We start from the raw sequence: 13,896 nt of genomic DNA, 5'->3' as shown, positions 1-13,896 counted from the left end.
AGGTTGTTCCAAAATCCAAATTTATTAATTATTTACAGGATAGGTGATTAGTTTCTGATCAGTCCAAGCGCTGGCACTCACATTCAGGCCACGGCCCCACTATCACTATTTGATCAGTATTCGGTCAGTATTTTTTCTCAGGAGTGGGAGCCAAAACCAGGAGTGGGTGATAAATGCAGAATTGGTGACTTGTTTCTATTATACCTTTTCTCTGATTGTTCCTCATCTGGTTTTGACTCCCGCTCCTGAAAAAAATACTGACTGAATACTGACCAAATACTGATAGTGGGGCCATGACCTAATCATGGGAAAAGGAATCCAGAGTACCTGTAAAAAATAGAGCATGTAACAGCAGTATGCCTGTGCTCCATCTGTTCTCCATTTGCACAGGGGACTTAGGACCCTCATTTTTACAGGTCTCAGCTGCAATCAAAAATGTATTATTCATCCTGTGAATAGGGAATACATATTGATTTTTGGTAAAAAAAAACTCTTTAGATGTCACCTGTGCGGCATACTTCTGTTATTTTAGATGAAAAGTTATACTCGGACATAAAATATGTAATGCATGGCCACCTCTTTCCCATACTGAGGATTATATATATGCCATGAAAAGAAAGAAGGACTTCGTGAGTTTGTAGTTGCACAGGTAAAGGGTTGATGGGTCCAGATCTCCTAACCCTTAATGACTATTCTTTCTTGTATATGTATAACTATATTTATTTGCATTTTTACAGATGAATCTGAACTCCTTGAGCAAATGCCAACTAAAATGCAGCTGGCTATTGCAATGGATGTAAATTTAGCCATTGTCAGCAATGTGGAATTATTCAAAGTAAGTGGCGTTGGTTCTTGTGCATCTCTCAAATCCCCCTTTGCTTGTGCACCACCTATTTGATCCCAGATGGTCTTTATTGCAGCAATCTGGTGCCACACATCTATGGCACCCCTGCACCACATCACAGACCCCAACAGTGGATCTAACATGCACGGCACAAGACCTTTGAGCAATGTAGAGAAGAAAAAGGATTAAGAGCGTTCAGACCTGTGTCCCCCTTTTTCCCCCCTACTCCCTCTTTTTGTCTCCCCAATTTTATTGAAATGTTTCGTTTTTCCATACTTAAAAAAACATAATTAAAAGTAATGTTTTAATATTTCATATCATGGCGGATGCTGGAATTTTTCTTCTCTACGTTGCTCTCTGCCCAGAAGCTGGTCTGGAGTTCGTGCACCACAGTTTTTGATGAAGCCATGTCTTCCACACTTGGTGAGCTGAACTTCCCCGCCACCTTTTCTCCCATTTTTCCTTTTGACAAGACCTTTGAGGAAAGTGATTGGCTGCAGCAGTAGTATGAATAAGAAAACATTGACTGGTAGTAACCATTGGAGTTTCAGTGCTGGAGAAATAGGATATTTGAAGGACTTTTCATACAAATAACAACTGCTGGGACCCTCCTTCCCCCAAGCCCAAGAACAATGGTCCTAACCCCCCATGTGAATTAAGCGGCAGTGAGCATATATGGCCACCCCTCTATTTCTGGGGTGCATTTGTGTGCAATACGTTTGACCACTACTCATAGAAGTCAATCCATAGACACAACTGCTCCATTCACATGAAAAACAAGAGACCTCTATTCAAGTGCTGGAGGATTCCCAGTGGACGAACCCTCAGCAATCATACATTTACTACTTTTGCTAACTCGTTTAACAGGTGGGCATTTGTTGCTTTTTAATTTTATTACATTTCCTACTGTTAGAATTTTTTTTAAATTTCCTAATTAACGGCTTTAAAAGGACTTTCTCATGTATAATCTTCAAAAGTGCACCACTCCTCTGCCTCCAGGCTTTCTGCATGTCAGAGGTAAGTTTGGCTCCTGAAGATAGAAAGTTCGAGACAGCGCCATGGCTGAGTCATGGGCCCCAACGGAGCACTCGCTGATGCTGCTAGCTGAGGCAGCTTTTCATCTGCTGCTGCATGGGAGAAGCACAGCGATTCGCCCAGCTTCAGAGCAGCGCTTGCAAGCTATATAGCAAACAGCTTGTAAACGTGTGCTCCTTGTCTAGCAAACTGGCCACCTCTGAGCTGAAATGCAAAGATGGTTGCACTTTGCAATTTTACCCATTTAATAAGGTGAGACAATCTCTTTAAGGGTGAACTGAACTTTACTTGTCAACCCTTTACTTTTTACTGTTATATTAGTTTTACAAGTGAATGCAACACCGAATGGAAAAAGAAGCAGGGCACCCCAGCAATACAAAGTGGTTATAAACCATGCTTGAAATTTATTTTATTTTCTTTTTAGGGTTGCGATCACCAAATGATCCAGGATCTCCTGTTAAAACTGAAATCCATTGTCTATTTACCGGGAGATTTTGTTTGCAAAAAGGTAAATACATTCACCACCTATTTCTTATGTTGTATCACTGAGAACGATCACAACTTGGTGGAATCCGATTACCATTAACTTATTGACTAGCAGCCAATACTATGTGTGTATATACAGTTGTGCTCAAAAGTTTACATACCCCGGCAGAATTTTTACTTTCTTGGCCTTGTTTCTGAGAATATGAATGATAACAAAAAACTTTTTCTCCACTCATGGTTATCGGTTGGGTGAAGCCATTTATTGTCAAACTACTGTTTTCCCTTTTTAAATCTTAATGACAACCAAAAACATCCAAATGACCCTGATCAAAAGTTCACATACCCCAGTTCTTAATACCGTGTATTGCCCCCTCTAATATCAATGACAGCTTGAAGTCTTTTGTGGTAGTTGTGGATGAGGTTCTTTATTTTCTCAGATGGTAAAGCTGCCCATTCTTCTTGGCAAAAAGCCTCCAGTTCCTGTAAACTCCTAGACTGTCTAGCATGAACTGCGTGCTTGAAAATCTCCCCAGAGTGGCTCAATGTTATTGAGGTCAGGAGACTGAGATGGCCACTCCAGAACCTTCACTTTGTTCTGCTATAGCCAATGACAGGTTGACTTGGCCTTGTGTTTTGGATCGTTGTCATGTTGGAACGTCCAAGTACGCCCCATGTGCAGCTTCCGGGCTGATGAGTGCAAATTTGCCTCCGTTATTTGCTGATAACGTGCTGCATTCATCTGTCATTCAACTTTTACCAAGTTTCTTGTGCCTTTGTAGCTCACACATCCCCAAAACATCAGCAATCCACCTTCATGCTTTACTGTAGGAATGGTGTTCCTTTCATCATAGGCCTTGTTGACCTCTCTCCAAATGTAACTTTTATGGTTGTGGCCAAAAAGTTAAATTTTGGTCTCATCCCTCCAAATTACCTTGTTCCAGAAGTTTTGAGGCATGTCACTGTGCAGTTTGGCGTATTGTAGGTGAGATACTTTGTGGCATTTGCGCAGTAATGGCTTTCTTCTGGCAACTTGGCACCCCATTTTTCTTCAAGTGCCTCATTATTGTGCATCTTGAAACAGCCACAACGCTAGTTTTCAGAGAGTTCTGAATTTCAGCTGATGTTATTTGTGGGTTTTTCTTTGCATCCCGAACAATTTTCCTGGCAGTTGTGGCCGAAATTTTTGTTGGTCTATCTGACTGTGGTTTGGTTTTTACAGAGCTCCTGATTTTCCATTTGCTAATCACAATTTGAACACTGCTGACTGGCAATATCAATTCCTTGGATATTTTTTTGTATCCCTTTCCTGTGTTATATAGTTCAACTACCTTTTCCCGTAGATCCGTTGACAATTCTTTGGCTTTTCCAATGACTCACAATCCAGAAACATCAGTGTCTGGATGAAAAATGCAAGAGTCTGTCTGGATCCCAGAAATTCACTCAACTTTTATGCACACACACTGATTACAAGCAAACAGGTCATGGGTGAGGATGTTACCTTTAGTAGCCATTCAAACCCATTTGTGTCAAATTCTGTGCATGTTATCAGGCCAAAATCACCAGGGTATGTGAACTTTTGATCAGGGTCATTTGAATGTTTTTAGTTGTCATTAAGATTTAAAAAGAGAAAACACTGTAGTTTTCAGCAAGACACTTTGCAGCAAGAAAAAAATCCTGCTAAAAACTATCCTATAGTCTGGAGGTAGCTCTCTGTGATTGATGAGAATGCTGATACAGCATTCTTCCAAATCACTGCACTCTGGTCTTGCTCTGCACTGACCAGTCTGATCTTTGCAAGGCAAGAGAGTACCTGCCTTGCAAAGACTTCATGGATGCTGCAGGTCCTGGCTATCAAAAGGACCTTTCAGTTCATGAGATCAGACAAATGTCTGGAAGGAAAAATGTGGTAATGTATACAACGTGTGTGTGTGTGTGTGTGTGTGTGTGTGTTGTGGCTTAGCTGGTGTACAGTACAGACCAAAAGTTTGGACACACCTTCTCATTTAAAGATTTTTCTGTATTTTCATGACTATGAAAATTGTACATTCACACTGAAGGCATCAAAACTATGAATTAACACATCTGGAATTATATACTTAACAAAAAAATGTGAAACAACAGAAAATATGTCTTATATTCTAGGTTCTTCAAAGTAGCCACCTTTTGCTTTGATGACTGCTTTGCACACTCTTGGCATTCTCTTGATGAGTTTCAAGAGGTAGTCACCGGAAATGGTCTTCCAACAATCTTGAAGGAGTTCCCAGAGATGCTTAGCACTTGTTGGCCCTTTTGCCTTCACTCTGCGGTCCAGCTGTGTGTTGATGTAGCAGAGCAGTATGTTGATGTAGTAGAGCAGTATGTTGATGTAGCAGAGCTGTGTGTACACCTGTAGCAGAGTTGTGTGTGCAGCAGAGCTGTGTGTTTATGTAGCAGGGCTGTGTGAGTATATATAGTAAAGCTGAGTAGGTAAGTACTGTGCATGCAGCAGTGTTGTATAAATTGTGCGCTACAGAATGTGTACATAATATGCGTCATGTAAAGCTATATGTGTATAGTACACGTGCTGCAAATAAACACTAACAATAGATCAATGACCTTTCTTTCTACTATAGTATAATAAAAGTAGTGATATTAACCTCTCCACTTTTTGCACCAACAGGGACATTTTAGAAATTCAAATAGTTAGAAAATATGTTTTTCCCATTTGCTGTCTGGGGTACATCTTACAGTATGATGCGTCCTATGGTCCGAAAAATACAGTATATACAGTACAGTAAGCAGGTGTGCAACAATACTGCAAAGTTAGAATGCTTTAAAAAACTGAAGTTTTTTTTTATCAATTTACAAAAGTGAGTAAACAAAAGAGAAATCTAAATAAAATCAGTATTTGGTTTGACTGCCCTCTGGCTTCAAAAATAGCATCAATTTTTCTAGGTACATTTTCTCATAGTTTTTGAAGAAACTAGGCAGGGAGGTTGTCCCAGACATATTAGAGAATTAACCACAGATCTTCTGTGGATGTCGCTTGCGCAAATCTTTGTGTCTCTTCATGTAATTCCACACAGACTCGATGATGGTGAGATTACGGCTCCGTAGAGGCCATAACATTACTTCCAGGATTCCTTGTTTTTCTTTGCACTGAAGATAGTTCTTAATAACATTGGCTATATGTTGGGGGTTGTCGTCCTTCTGCAAAATAAATTTGGAGCCAATTAAATGCATCCCCAATGGTATTGCATGATGGATATGTATCTGCCTGTATTTCTCAGCATTGAGAATATGAAGAAATGGGCAACATTGAGGACCATAGACGAAATGGTTAGCCAAAAGAAAATTAGTGCAGCAGATGAAGACATATCATGCTTGCTTCCATTCTAAATCAGAAGATGCCAAGCAGTGCCATCAACTCAGAACTAACAAATAAAGTAGCACTCTGTAATGCTACAGCATGCAAAATTAAATATATGAAATTTGAATTGCATTACTGCTCTAGAAAATAGGAAAAATTGAGAATACTTAAAGCATAAATTGGCCAATTCATGTGTACCTGACAACCACAATAAGGCAATTCTCTCTGCTGGGAACCTATTTAATGTGACTCCTCTATTGGGCTGAAGCCTACATTTATACGGGAAAGCAGGATCCTGCTTTGATTAAAACCGCCAGATGCTAATGGGTGGAGGATAGGTCCCAGCAGAGAGAATCTCCTTATCGTGGCTACCATGTACACCTGAATTGGCCAATTTATGCGCTAAGTATTCTTATTTTTTTCCAATTTTCTAGAGCAGTAACAGAATTCAAATTTCCTGATTCCTTTAAGATCTATGTGCAAGTGTACCTAGAACAATTGCTGCTCTGATGGCAAAGGGTGATCACACTAAATAATTTGATTTAGATTTTGTTCATTTACTTTTTAATGTGTTAATTAAGAAACATAAATTCTAAACTTCTATTTTTTTAAAACATTCTTACTTTGCAGCATTTTTCCACACCTGTATAAAAATTTTGCACAGAACTATATAGATAGCATAAGAAATCGCACAATTAAACTTTATTTGCATAGCACTAAATTCTCCGTTGTATGGAATATACTCAGTAAAAGCTGCTACTTAAACGTTGTAAAACTCAATAAAACTCAATAGCTGCTACTTCAGAAGTAAAATGTATTTTATTTTGTAAAGTGTTTTGTGACATTCACAGTGCGCTCATTATCCATCACACTGGCATCAGTGCTGTCGTAATTGGTGATCTTGCCCATTGCATCTCTCGTTTGTACTTCTAAATGATTTAGAAATGTTGATTTTAGTAAAATATTCATTGTGTTCGCAGGCTGCAGCAGAGCTGATATTTTATGCTACATCATTAAAGATTAATTTCATCTGTTAAGCCTTTTGTCTTCTGCAAGCCAGAACCTGTGCTCATTGTGAAAAATCACTTGGGTGCTAGAAATATCCTGTGGCCATTTTTCTGTAGCTATAAGCTGATAAACTTAGAAAACACAGTAAAATGAGGGATTTCTTTTTTGTCTACCTGCGGCCATCATCTTCTTGCTTCAACTGGGTATCCCAATGAGCTGTGGATTTGGTATCATTCTTCATGAGGAGTCAAAATAATAAACATTATCTATATACAAATGTGAGAGGTAGACAGCACTAGGTGCAGATATATAAAGCGAAAAATCTGTGCAGCATACCTATATACGTTATGTATATTGTGTGAAGAAGAAAACGACTGCGGTTTTCCATTTTTCATACATAACAGTGCAGTCTGTGGCTTATTGTGAGGGTTTTTGCCACCTGTAGACAATTTCTACAATTTAATATTCAAAGAAAGAAAAATAAAAGAAGAGATTAAATAAAAGTTAAATAAACAAAGACCGCCCCAATCATTGTCACAGTGCGGGAAGTGTCTAATGTCCTGTGCAGGAAAAACTACACAATGTATCAGAACACAGAACACAAAAGTTACCTGGGTAGTTTCTCCTACTGTAAAATCATCAGCTTGCGCCTTTTGAGGTCGCCTGTTGTGGATTTTGACGGTTGTTTAGGATCATAATCCATTTGTAGAAGTCATTCTCTTTTCAACTTCAGTTTTTTTTTACAGATGGTGTTATGTTTGCATCAAGAATTTGTTGAAATTTCATTGAATCAATTCTTCCCTCTAGCCGTGAAATGTTCCCCATGCCATTGTGGCTGCAACATAACCCCAACGCATGTTTGATCCACCACCATGCTTCCTGGTTGGCGAGCTGTTCTTTTCCTGAAATTCTGTGCTCTCTCCACTCATAACTTGATCATTGTGACCAAAGAGTTCTATTTTAACCTCATCGGTCCACAGGTCTTGTTTCCAAAATGAATCAGGCTTGTTTAGGTGTTCTTTTGCATACTTCTGACGCTGAGTTTTATAGTGAGGACACAGAGGGGGTTTTCTTATGATGACTCTTCCATGAAGGCCATATTTGTGCAGGTGTCTCTGAACAGTAGAACAATACCACAACTCCAGAGTCTGCTAAATCTTTCTGAAGGTCTTTTCCAGTCAACCGGGGGTTCTAATTTGCCTCTCTAGCAATCCTATCAGCAGCTCTCACTGAAATTTTGCTTGGTCTTGCAGACTTTATCTTGACTTCCACTTTTCCTGTTAACTGTCATTTCTTAATTACATTTCGAATTGAGGAAAGGGCCACTTGAAAATGCTTCTTATAGCCTTATCCTGCTTTGTGGGCCTCCACCATTTTCATTTTCAGAGTGCTATGCAGCTGCTTAGAAGAACCCATGGCTGCAGTTTTTTGGCACAAGGTTAGAGGAGGCTGGGTTTTTATAAAGCTGGGAAATTTGCCTGGCCTTTCCTAACAATGATAGTGAACAAGTCATAACCCTAACAGGCTAATTAAGGTCTGAACCCTTGGTCAAAGTTATCTGAGCACACAAAGCTCTAAGGATGCCCAAACTTTTGCATCGGCCCATTTTCCTTTTTGGAATTTTTAAAATGTAAAAAATGACAATATATATATTTTTGTCTAAAATACAAAGGAAATGTGTCATCTTTAACTTTAGGCCTTTTAGTGATCATTTCATCTTCAACTTGCTTAATTGTTCACAATAACAGTAATTTTGACTAGGGGTGTCGAAACTTTTATATGACACTGTATGTAAGAAAAACTACACAAATGAGGAGCAGCAATGAGATATTCCTTCCTTGGCAGGCTCTGGCTATGCTGACATTGGCTTTAGATAATGTTAGCAGATTATTTTTAGTTTTCGCATACAGTTATGACCAAAAGTGCAGACACCCTTGAAATTGTTATAGAAAATGAAGTATTTCTCCCAGAAAATTATTGCAATTACCCATGTTTTGTTATACCTTTGTGTGTATTGGAACAAGACAAACAGAGAAAAAAAGGCAAATTGACATAATTTCACACAAAACCCCAAAAATGGACCAGACAAAATTGTTGGCACCTTTTCAAAATTGTGGGTAAACAACTTTGTTTCAAGCATGTGATGCTCGTTCAAACTCACCTGTGGCAAGTAACAAGTGTTGATAATATGAAAATCACACCTGAAACCCGATAAAAGGGTGAGAAGTTGACTTAATCTTTGCATTGTTTGTCAGTGTGTGCCAGACTAATCATGGAAAACAGAAAAAGGAGAAGAGAACTGTCTGATGACTTGAGAACCCAAAGTGGGATTCTGCGGGTCTCTCTGTTGCCATTTCTTCACATTAGTGGCAAGCGGTGTGGGACCAATGTGAAGAAATGGCAACAGAGAGACCCGGCAGAATCCCACCGCTACCACCAATGTGAAGAAATGGCAGCAGAGAGACCCCGCAGAATCCCACCGCTGCCACCACTTGTGATGGATCCACACCCCACCATCCACCTGACGTCACTATTATGTCAGACAGATCACGTGATACGGATCTGCCCTTTGCACCAACATGATGTTACGCACCCCCTTGATAATGCGTAAGGTCAGATTGGTACAGTTCTACACAGACACCCCCTGTCCACATGGGTACAAGAAGGCACCAGGGAGTGAGATGAGGTGGCCCACTTAGTCACTGACGTGGCACCTCACTCGCTCATACCCCTGACAGGCTGAGCAGCTCCTTCACTAGCTCCAGTGAAGCAGAGCCTGGTCGGCCTGGGAGAGCTGCCACCATTTTCTATTAGATAAAACCTAATTGCCTTAGGGGCACACTAGACAATACACTATGTACATAAAGGTTATACATACACAATGGTCAGAGTTGCAAACACAATAGTAGGGGTACAAAAGATATAAAGCAGTAATTAAGAGTCAGTTACCAGTCAGATGGATGACCTGGCTTTCGGGGGAAGGGCTGCCACATGGGAGGCTTGTGGGGCCCTCTCTCTTTGTTGCAGGACTTCTCCCACACGACGTGACGTCACGACCTGCCAAGGAAAAAGACAATGGAGCAAGGGTTGCTGGGGCTCTTAACCTCTCTGGTCACCCCCCTTACTGCCCCCTGGTTGGACTTAAATCTACACTCCTGGGTTCTCTTGACTACAAATTCTAAAAACTAAAATGGGCTATACGTCCTTACTGGACGGTCCTAGAGAGCCAGTTCTGGTGTCATCGGATCTAGCCAGGCCCCTGCTACTTTTGGATACCAAGCACCGCGGCCCTAGGTGCTCCTGCAAGGTTGTGTCATGTATCTCCCTTTCCCTATGCGCTGGACTGTGCTGAAAGACAGGGTGACACTCCCCATTCTCTTGAGTTTCCAAAACTCTACTTGGTGTATCACTGGGATGTATTGTATTCCCATAACTCGATGTTGAATTATAATATCGGACACAAAGGAAGTCGCATGGCTGGGTCCACAGGGGGCCTTCCTGTAGCAGCTCCACAGTTGCTGGTGGGGGGTTTTGTCACTCACTATCCCTCAGCCCCCTCCCTTCTGCTTTAGCTGCAGAAGTGTCAAATTACACTGTGCATTGAAGATCTCTATAAAACCCACCAAACAGGGCACAATGATTGACATGGAATTTTCTTGAATATTCTTCACAGTAACACATGGATATCCTTATTCGCTCACTTCATCATCCCACCAGAGTACATTTTTTCACCCTCCAATAATATCTGACCTTTCTCTAACTTACCTACCCCTTTAGTTCCTGCCTTATACCCACTAATCTCTAGGTTAAATGCTCTGCCACCCCTGTTACAATTCTCTCACCAACACAGCAGACCCCCTTCCATTTAGGTGCAATTTTTCTGCAGAATACAGATTGTACCCCAATGAAAAATCAGCCAAGTGCTCTAAGAACCCAATTTCTTCTGTTCTACACCAAGACTTAAACCATGCATTTAACTTCCTAAATTCTCACTGTGTCTCCTGAGGTGGACACATGGCAAAGGCAATATGCTAGAGAATACAACCTTGGAGATCCTTCCATTCAGTTTGCGACCTAATTCTTTAAAATTATTCTTAAGGATTCTAACCATACCACTTATTCTGTCATTGCTTCCCACATGGACCACAACAGCTGGATCATCACTAGCCCAATGCAGTAAGTAATCAACCCATTCCACCACATGGAAATAAATTAATCTATCCGTTTTCTTAATAATTTCCTAATTATACAATTATAGAATGCCCTAAAACCACCAACTGTCTAAATATACTTACGTGACCTTCCGCCCAACCAATAGCTGGGCTGATCTCGCTGTTAGCGAGAGCAGTATCCATTAGTGTTGCCATTTCTGAGACTGCCCCCTTTGCATGATCACCAAATTTGACAATTTTGCTAGGAAGTACAGAAACATGAGCTGCCTTCCTTTTCTTTGACCCCTTTTCAATCCCCCTTATTGCATTAACCCAGCTGCTTACATATTCATCCTGAACAACTTCTCCACCTTCCATGCCTACCCCACTATTTGTTTGCTCAGTGAGCAGCATGCACCTCTCAAGATTGTCAATCACCTTCAGTGTTGCATTTTGCACCTCCAATCTCTAATATGAGCTTCCAAGTGGACAACATGCTCACATTTACCATAGTAGTGTTCACCCTGGAACTCCTGCTCCAGTTGTGTATATATATGGCAGACTTTGGACCGATGGAAACCTTCAATCCTGCTATCCATTATTCAAACAAACAGTAAATAATAATAAAAGGTTGGGAAAAATTAAATACAGGCTTTCAGCTCCTTTTTCAACTTTTTTTTATTTCACTTGTTTCCAAGACTCTTATTTAACAAGTCTCTAACTCAGTCCTATGGTTTATTATAAGCTCTAGATAACACCCGAGAGCACATTTACTCCTCCCCTTCCTAATTAGGCACACAGCCCACACAACACATAGGGAAGAAAAGAGTTTTACATTGTGTTAGTAGTTATAACTGTAGTTACAACACAGACTGCACAAAATAAAATGCTTCTTAAAAGAAACACTCAACCAATCCACATATTCACACATGTTTTTTTTTACTTAACATGCTTCCAAGCCACTTTAAAGAATATAATAATAATTTTTATTCCTATAGTGCCAACATATTCCACAGCACTTTACATTTCAGAGGGAATTTGTACAGATAATAAAGACATAACAGAGTAAACACACTGCTAGATCCAGGTTTCAGTAAGAGGCAGAAGTTTAAGAGCGCTTGAAAGGAAAAAGTCATGGATGCAGGAGAGTTTGTAACACACTGACTGTGAGTTCCAGAGTGCACAGTTAAAGGAGACAGCAGGCATGCAAAGAATATTAATGAGACTTTCAGGGTTTCTGAGTGTAACAGAGAAGGAGATAAAGTTACTATTACAAGAAGGGACTGGGTTAGGGGAGATGTCTCCAGCGACTACCATGCCCAAGGATGCCCAAGGTCAGTATGTATCTGTGAAAAACACTAAACCCAAATAGAGTACTATACATGACACCATGAACTTCACAAACACTTATATTACTCGTTTAGTTTTTATTAATTCTTTTCTCATGGAGAGTTATCATAGTCATTTGAATATGAAAACATTTTTTTAAAAGAACACACGTTTCTCACCCTTATCTTCACCCCACCATTACTGTAATAGTTTTTCTTGTAAATAGTTGTACCCTTCTGTTACAAAAAGAAAAGTGGCCTCTCAAGTCAGATTGGGCATGGGAAACAGATGCATCATTCCTCTCTGATTCCACTTGCCAGTTGATTGGTGGCATTCCAAAAAATATTAGCTCCGCTCCCAGGATGGCTGCTTCTGTTGCTGTAAAAAGACAGATACACTTTATAAAAGAGATATTAAAAACGATTCCTGTGCAAAATGCAGGAATCTCTGTATAATGGAAGCTTTTATACGGTTATTTGTTTTTTGCTATGACAGCTTTGCAAAGTGTATATAATAAATGAAGGATGTAACCTTCAAACTGTTGTGAATACCAGCTGCAAATGTCTTCATTTAAGACAAAAGATATAATCATTTAAGTTTCATAGCAGCTATGATTTAGCCGTAAAGAGGAAAACCACTCTGGAATTCTCACAGTATATATTATCTAACAATGAGTAAACACAATTTACCAACTGAAGGCCGAGGCAGCAATTCGATCATTATTTGAGAAATGAAAGAGTATGAAATGATTATCTGACATCTAGAGGGCTCGCACAGAAGAAGCTATGACATTCTTGACCTAACTGATTACTTGCCTTTCACATTGCTCCCTTGTTAAATCATCATTCTTTCCTAGTTTTTCCACAATGCTTGCACGGTTGTATTTTTTCATGTAGGCTATATTTGTCATGCAATTTTCCGTACGCTTAGTAATCTCGTAGGCCTGATTTCACAGAATGGATAATCTCCAGTGTTCAGGAAAAAGTGTCAGACTAAGGCTTTTTGGATTCACCAAAGTAAGTGATTATAAGAGCTGTATAAGTATGGAACAGTGGAAATGGAGCAGGGTTTGGGGATCGTGTGATTCTCCCAGGGTGCGGTGGTGACAATACACTCAGAAACCAGGGGTACAACTCATGCTTAAATACTTAATAAACACAAGGACCCCGTTTTATTATTGTTGTTTCTTCAGTTTACTAGAGTAATTTGCTCCATTTTAATGCCCTAAGTATTTGCGCCTTATTGTCTATGGGCCCAATTCAATATTGCATTTCTGTCTCGTTTTTGCCAAGTTTTAGTGTTTTGCAGCATTTTTTTTGTTTGCACCAAACTCTTCTTCCATTTGCACCTTTTTTTAATTCTATTTTACATACAGCCATGGCCAAAAGTGTTGACACCCTTGAAATTGTTGCAGAATATGAAGTATTTCTCCCAGAAAATTATTCCAATTACACATGTTTTGTTATACACATATTTATTTCATTTGTGCGTATTGGAACAACACAAAAAACAGAGAAAAAAAAGACAAATTAGACATAATTTTACACAAAACCCCCAAAAAAGGCCGGACAAAATTGTTGGCACCCTCAACTTAATATTAGGTTGCACATCCTCTGGAATAAATAACTGCAATTAATCACTTTCTATAACCATCAACAAGCTTCTTACAACTCTCAACTGGAATTTTGGAGCTC

General features: G+C 39.7%; 1 protein-coding gene across 1 annotated transcript in view; it reads left to right on the top strand.

Annotated features, from left to right (window-relative positions):
• The window catches only part of CNGB3 (cyclic nucleotide gated channel subunit beta 3), a 477,293-nt gene that overhangs the window by 406,204 nt on the left and 57,193 nt on the right, over positions 1–13,896 (top strand). The window contains exons 13-14 of the mRNA XM_073679549.1: positions 738–835; positions 2,304–2,387. Of these exons, the coding sequence (XP_073535650.1) occupies positions 738–835; positions 2,304–2,387 (182 nt within the window). The remainder of the gene's footprint in view (positions 1–737; positions 836–2,303; positions 2,388–13,896) is intronic.

This window comes from Phyllobates terribilis, unplaced genomic scaffold (genome assembly GCF_046119375.1).
Source record: "Phyllobates terribilis strain yellow unplaced genomic scaffold, ASM4611937v1 Scaffold_4__5_contigs__length_816908805, whole genome shotgun sequence".
Classification (NCBI taxonomy): domain Eukaryota; kingdom Metazoa; phylum Chordata; class Amphibia; order Anura; family Dendrobatidae; genus Phyllobates; species Phyllobates terribilis.
The sequence above is the reverse complement of the archived record's forward strand: the minus strand, read 5'-3'. Positions and strand labels throughout refer to the sequence as shown.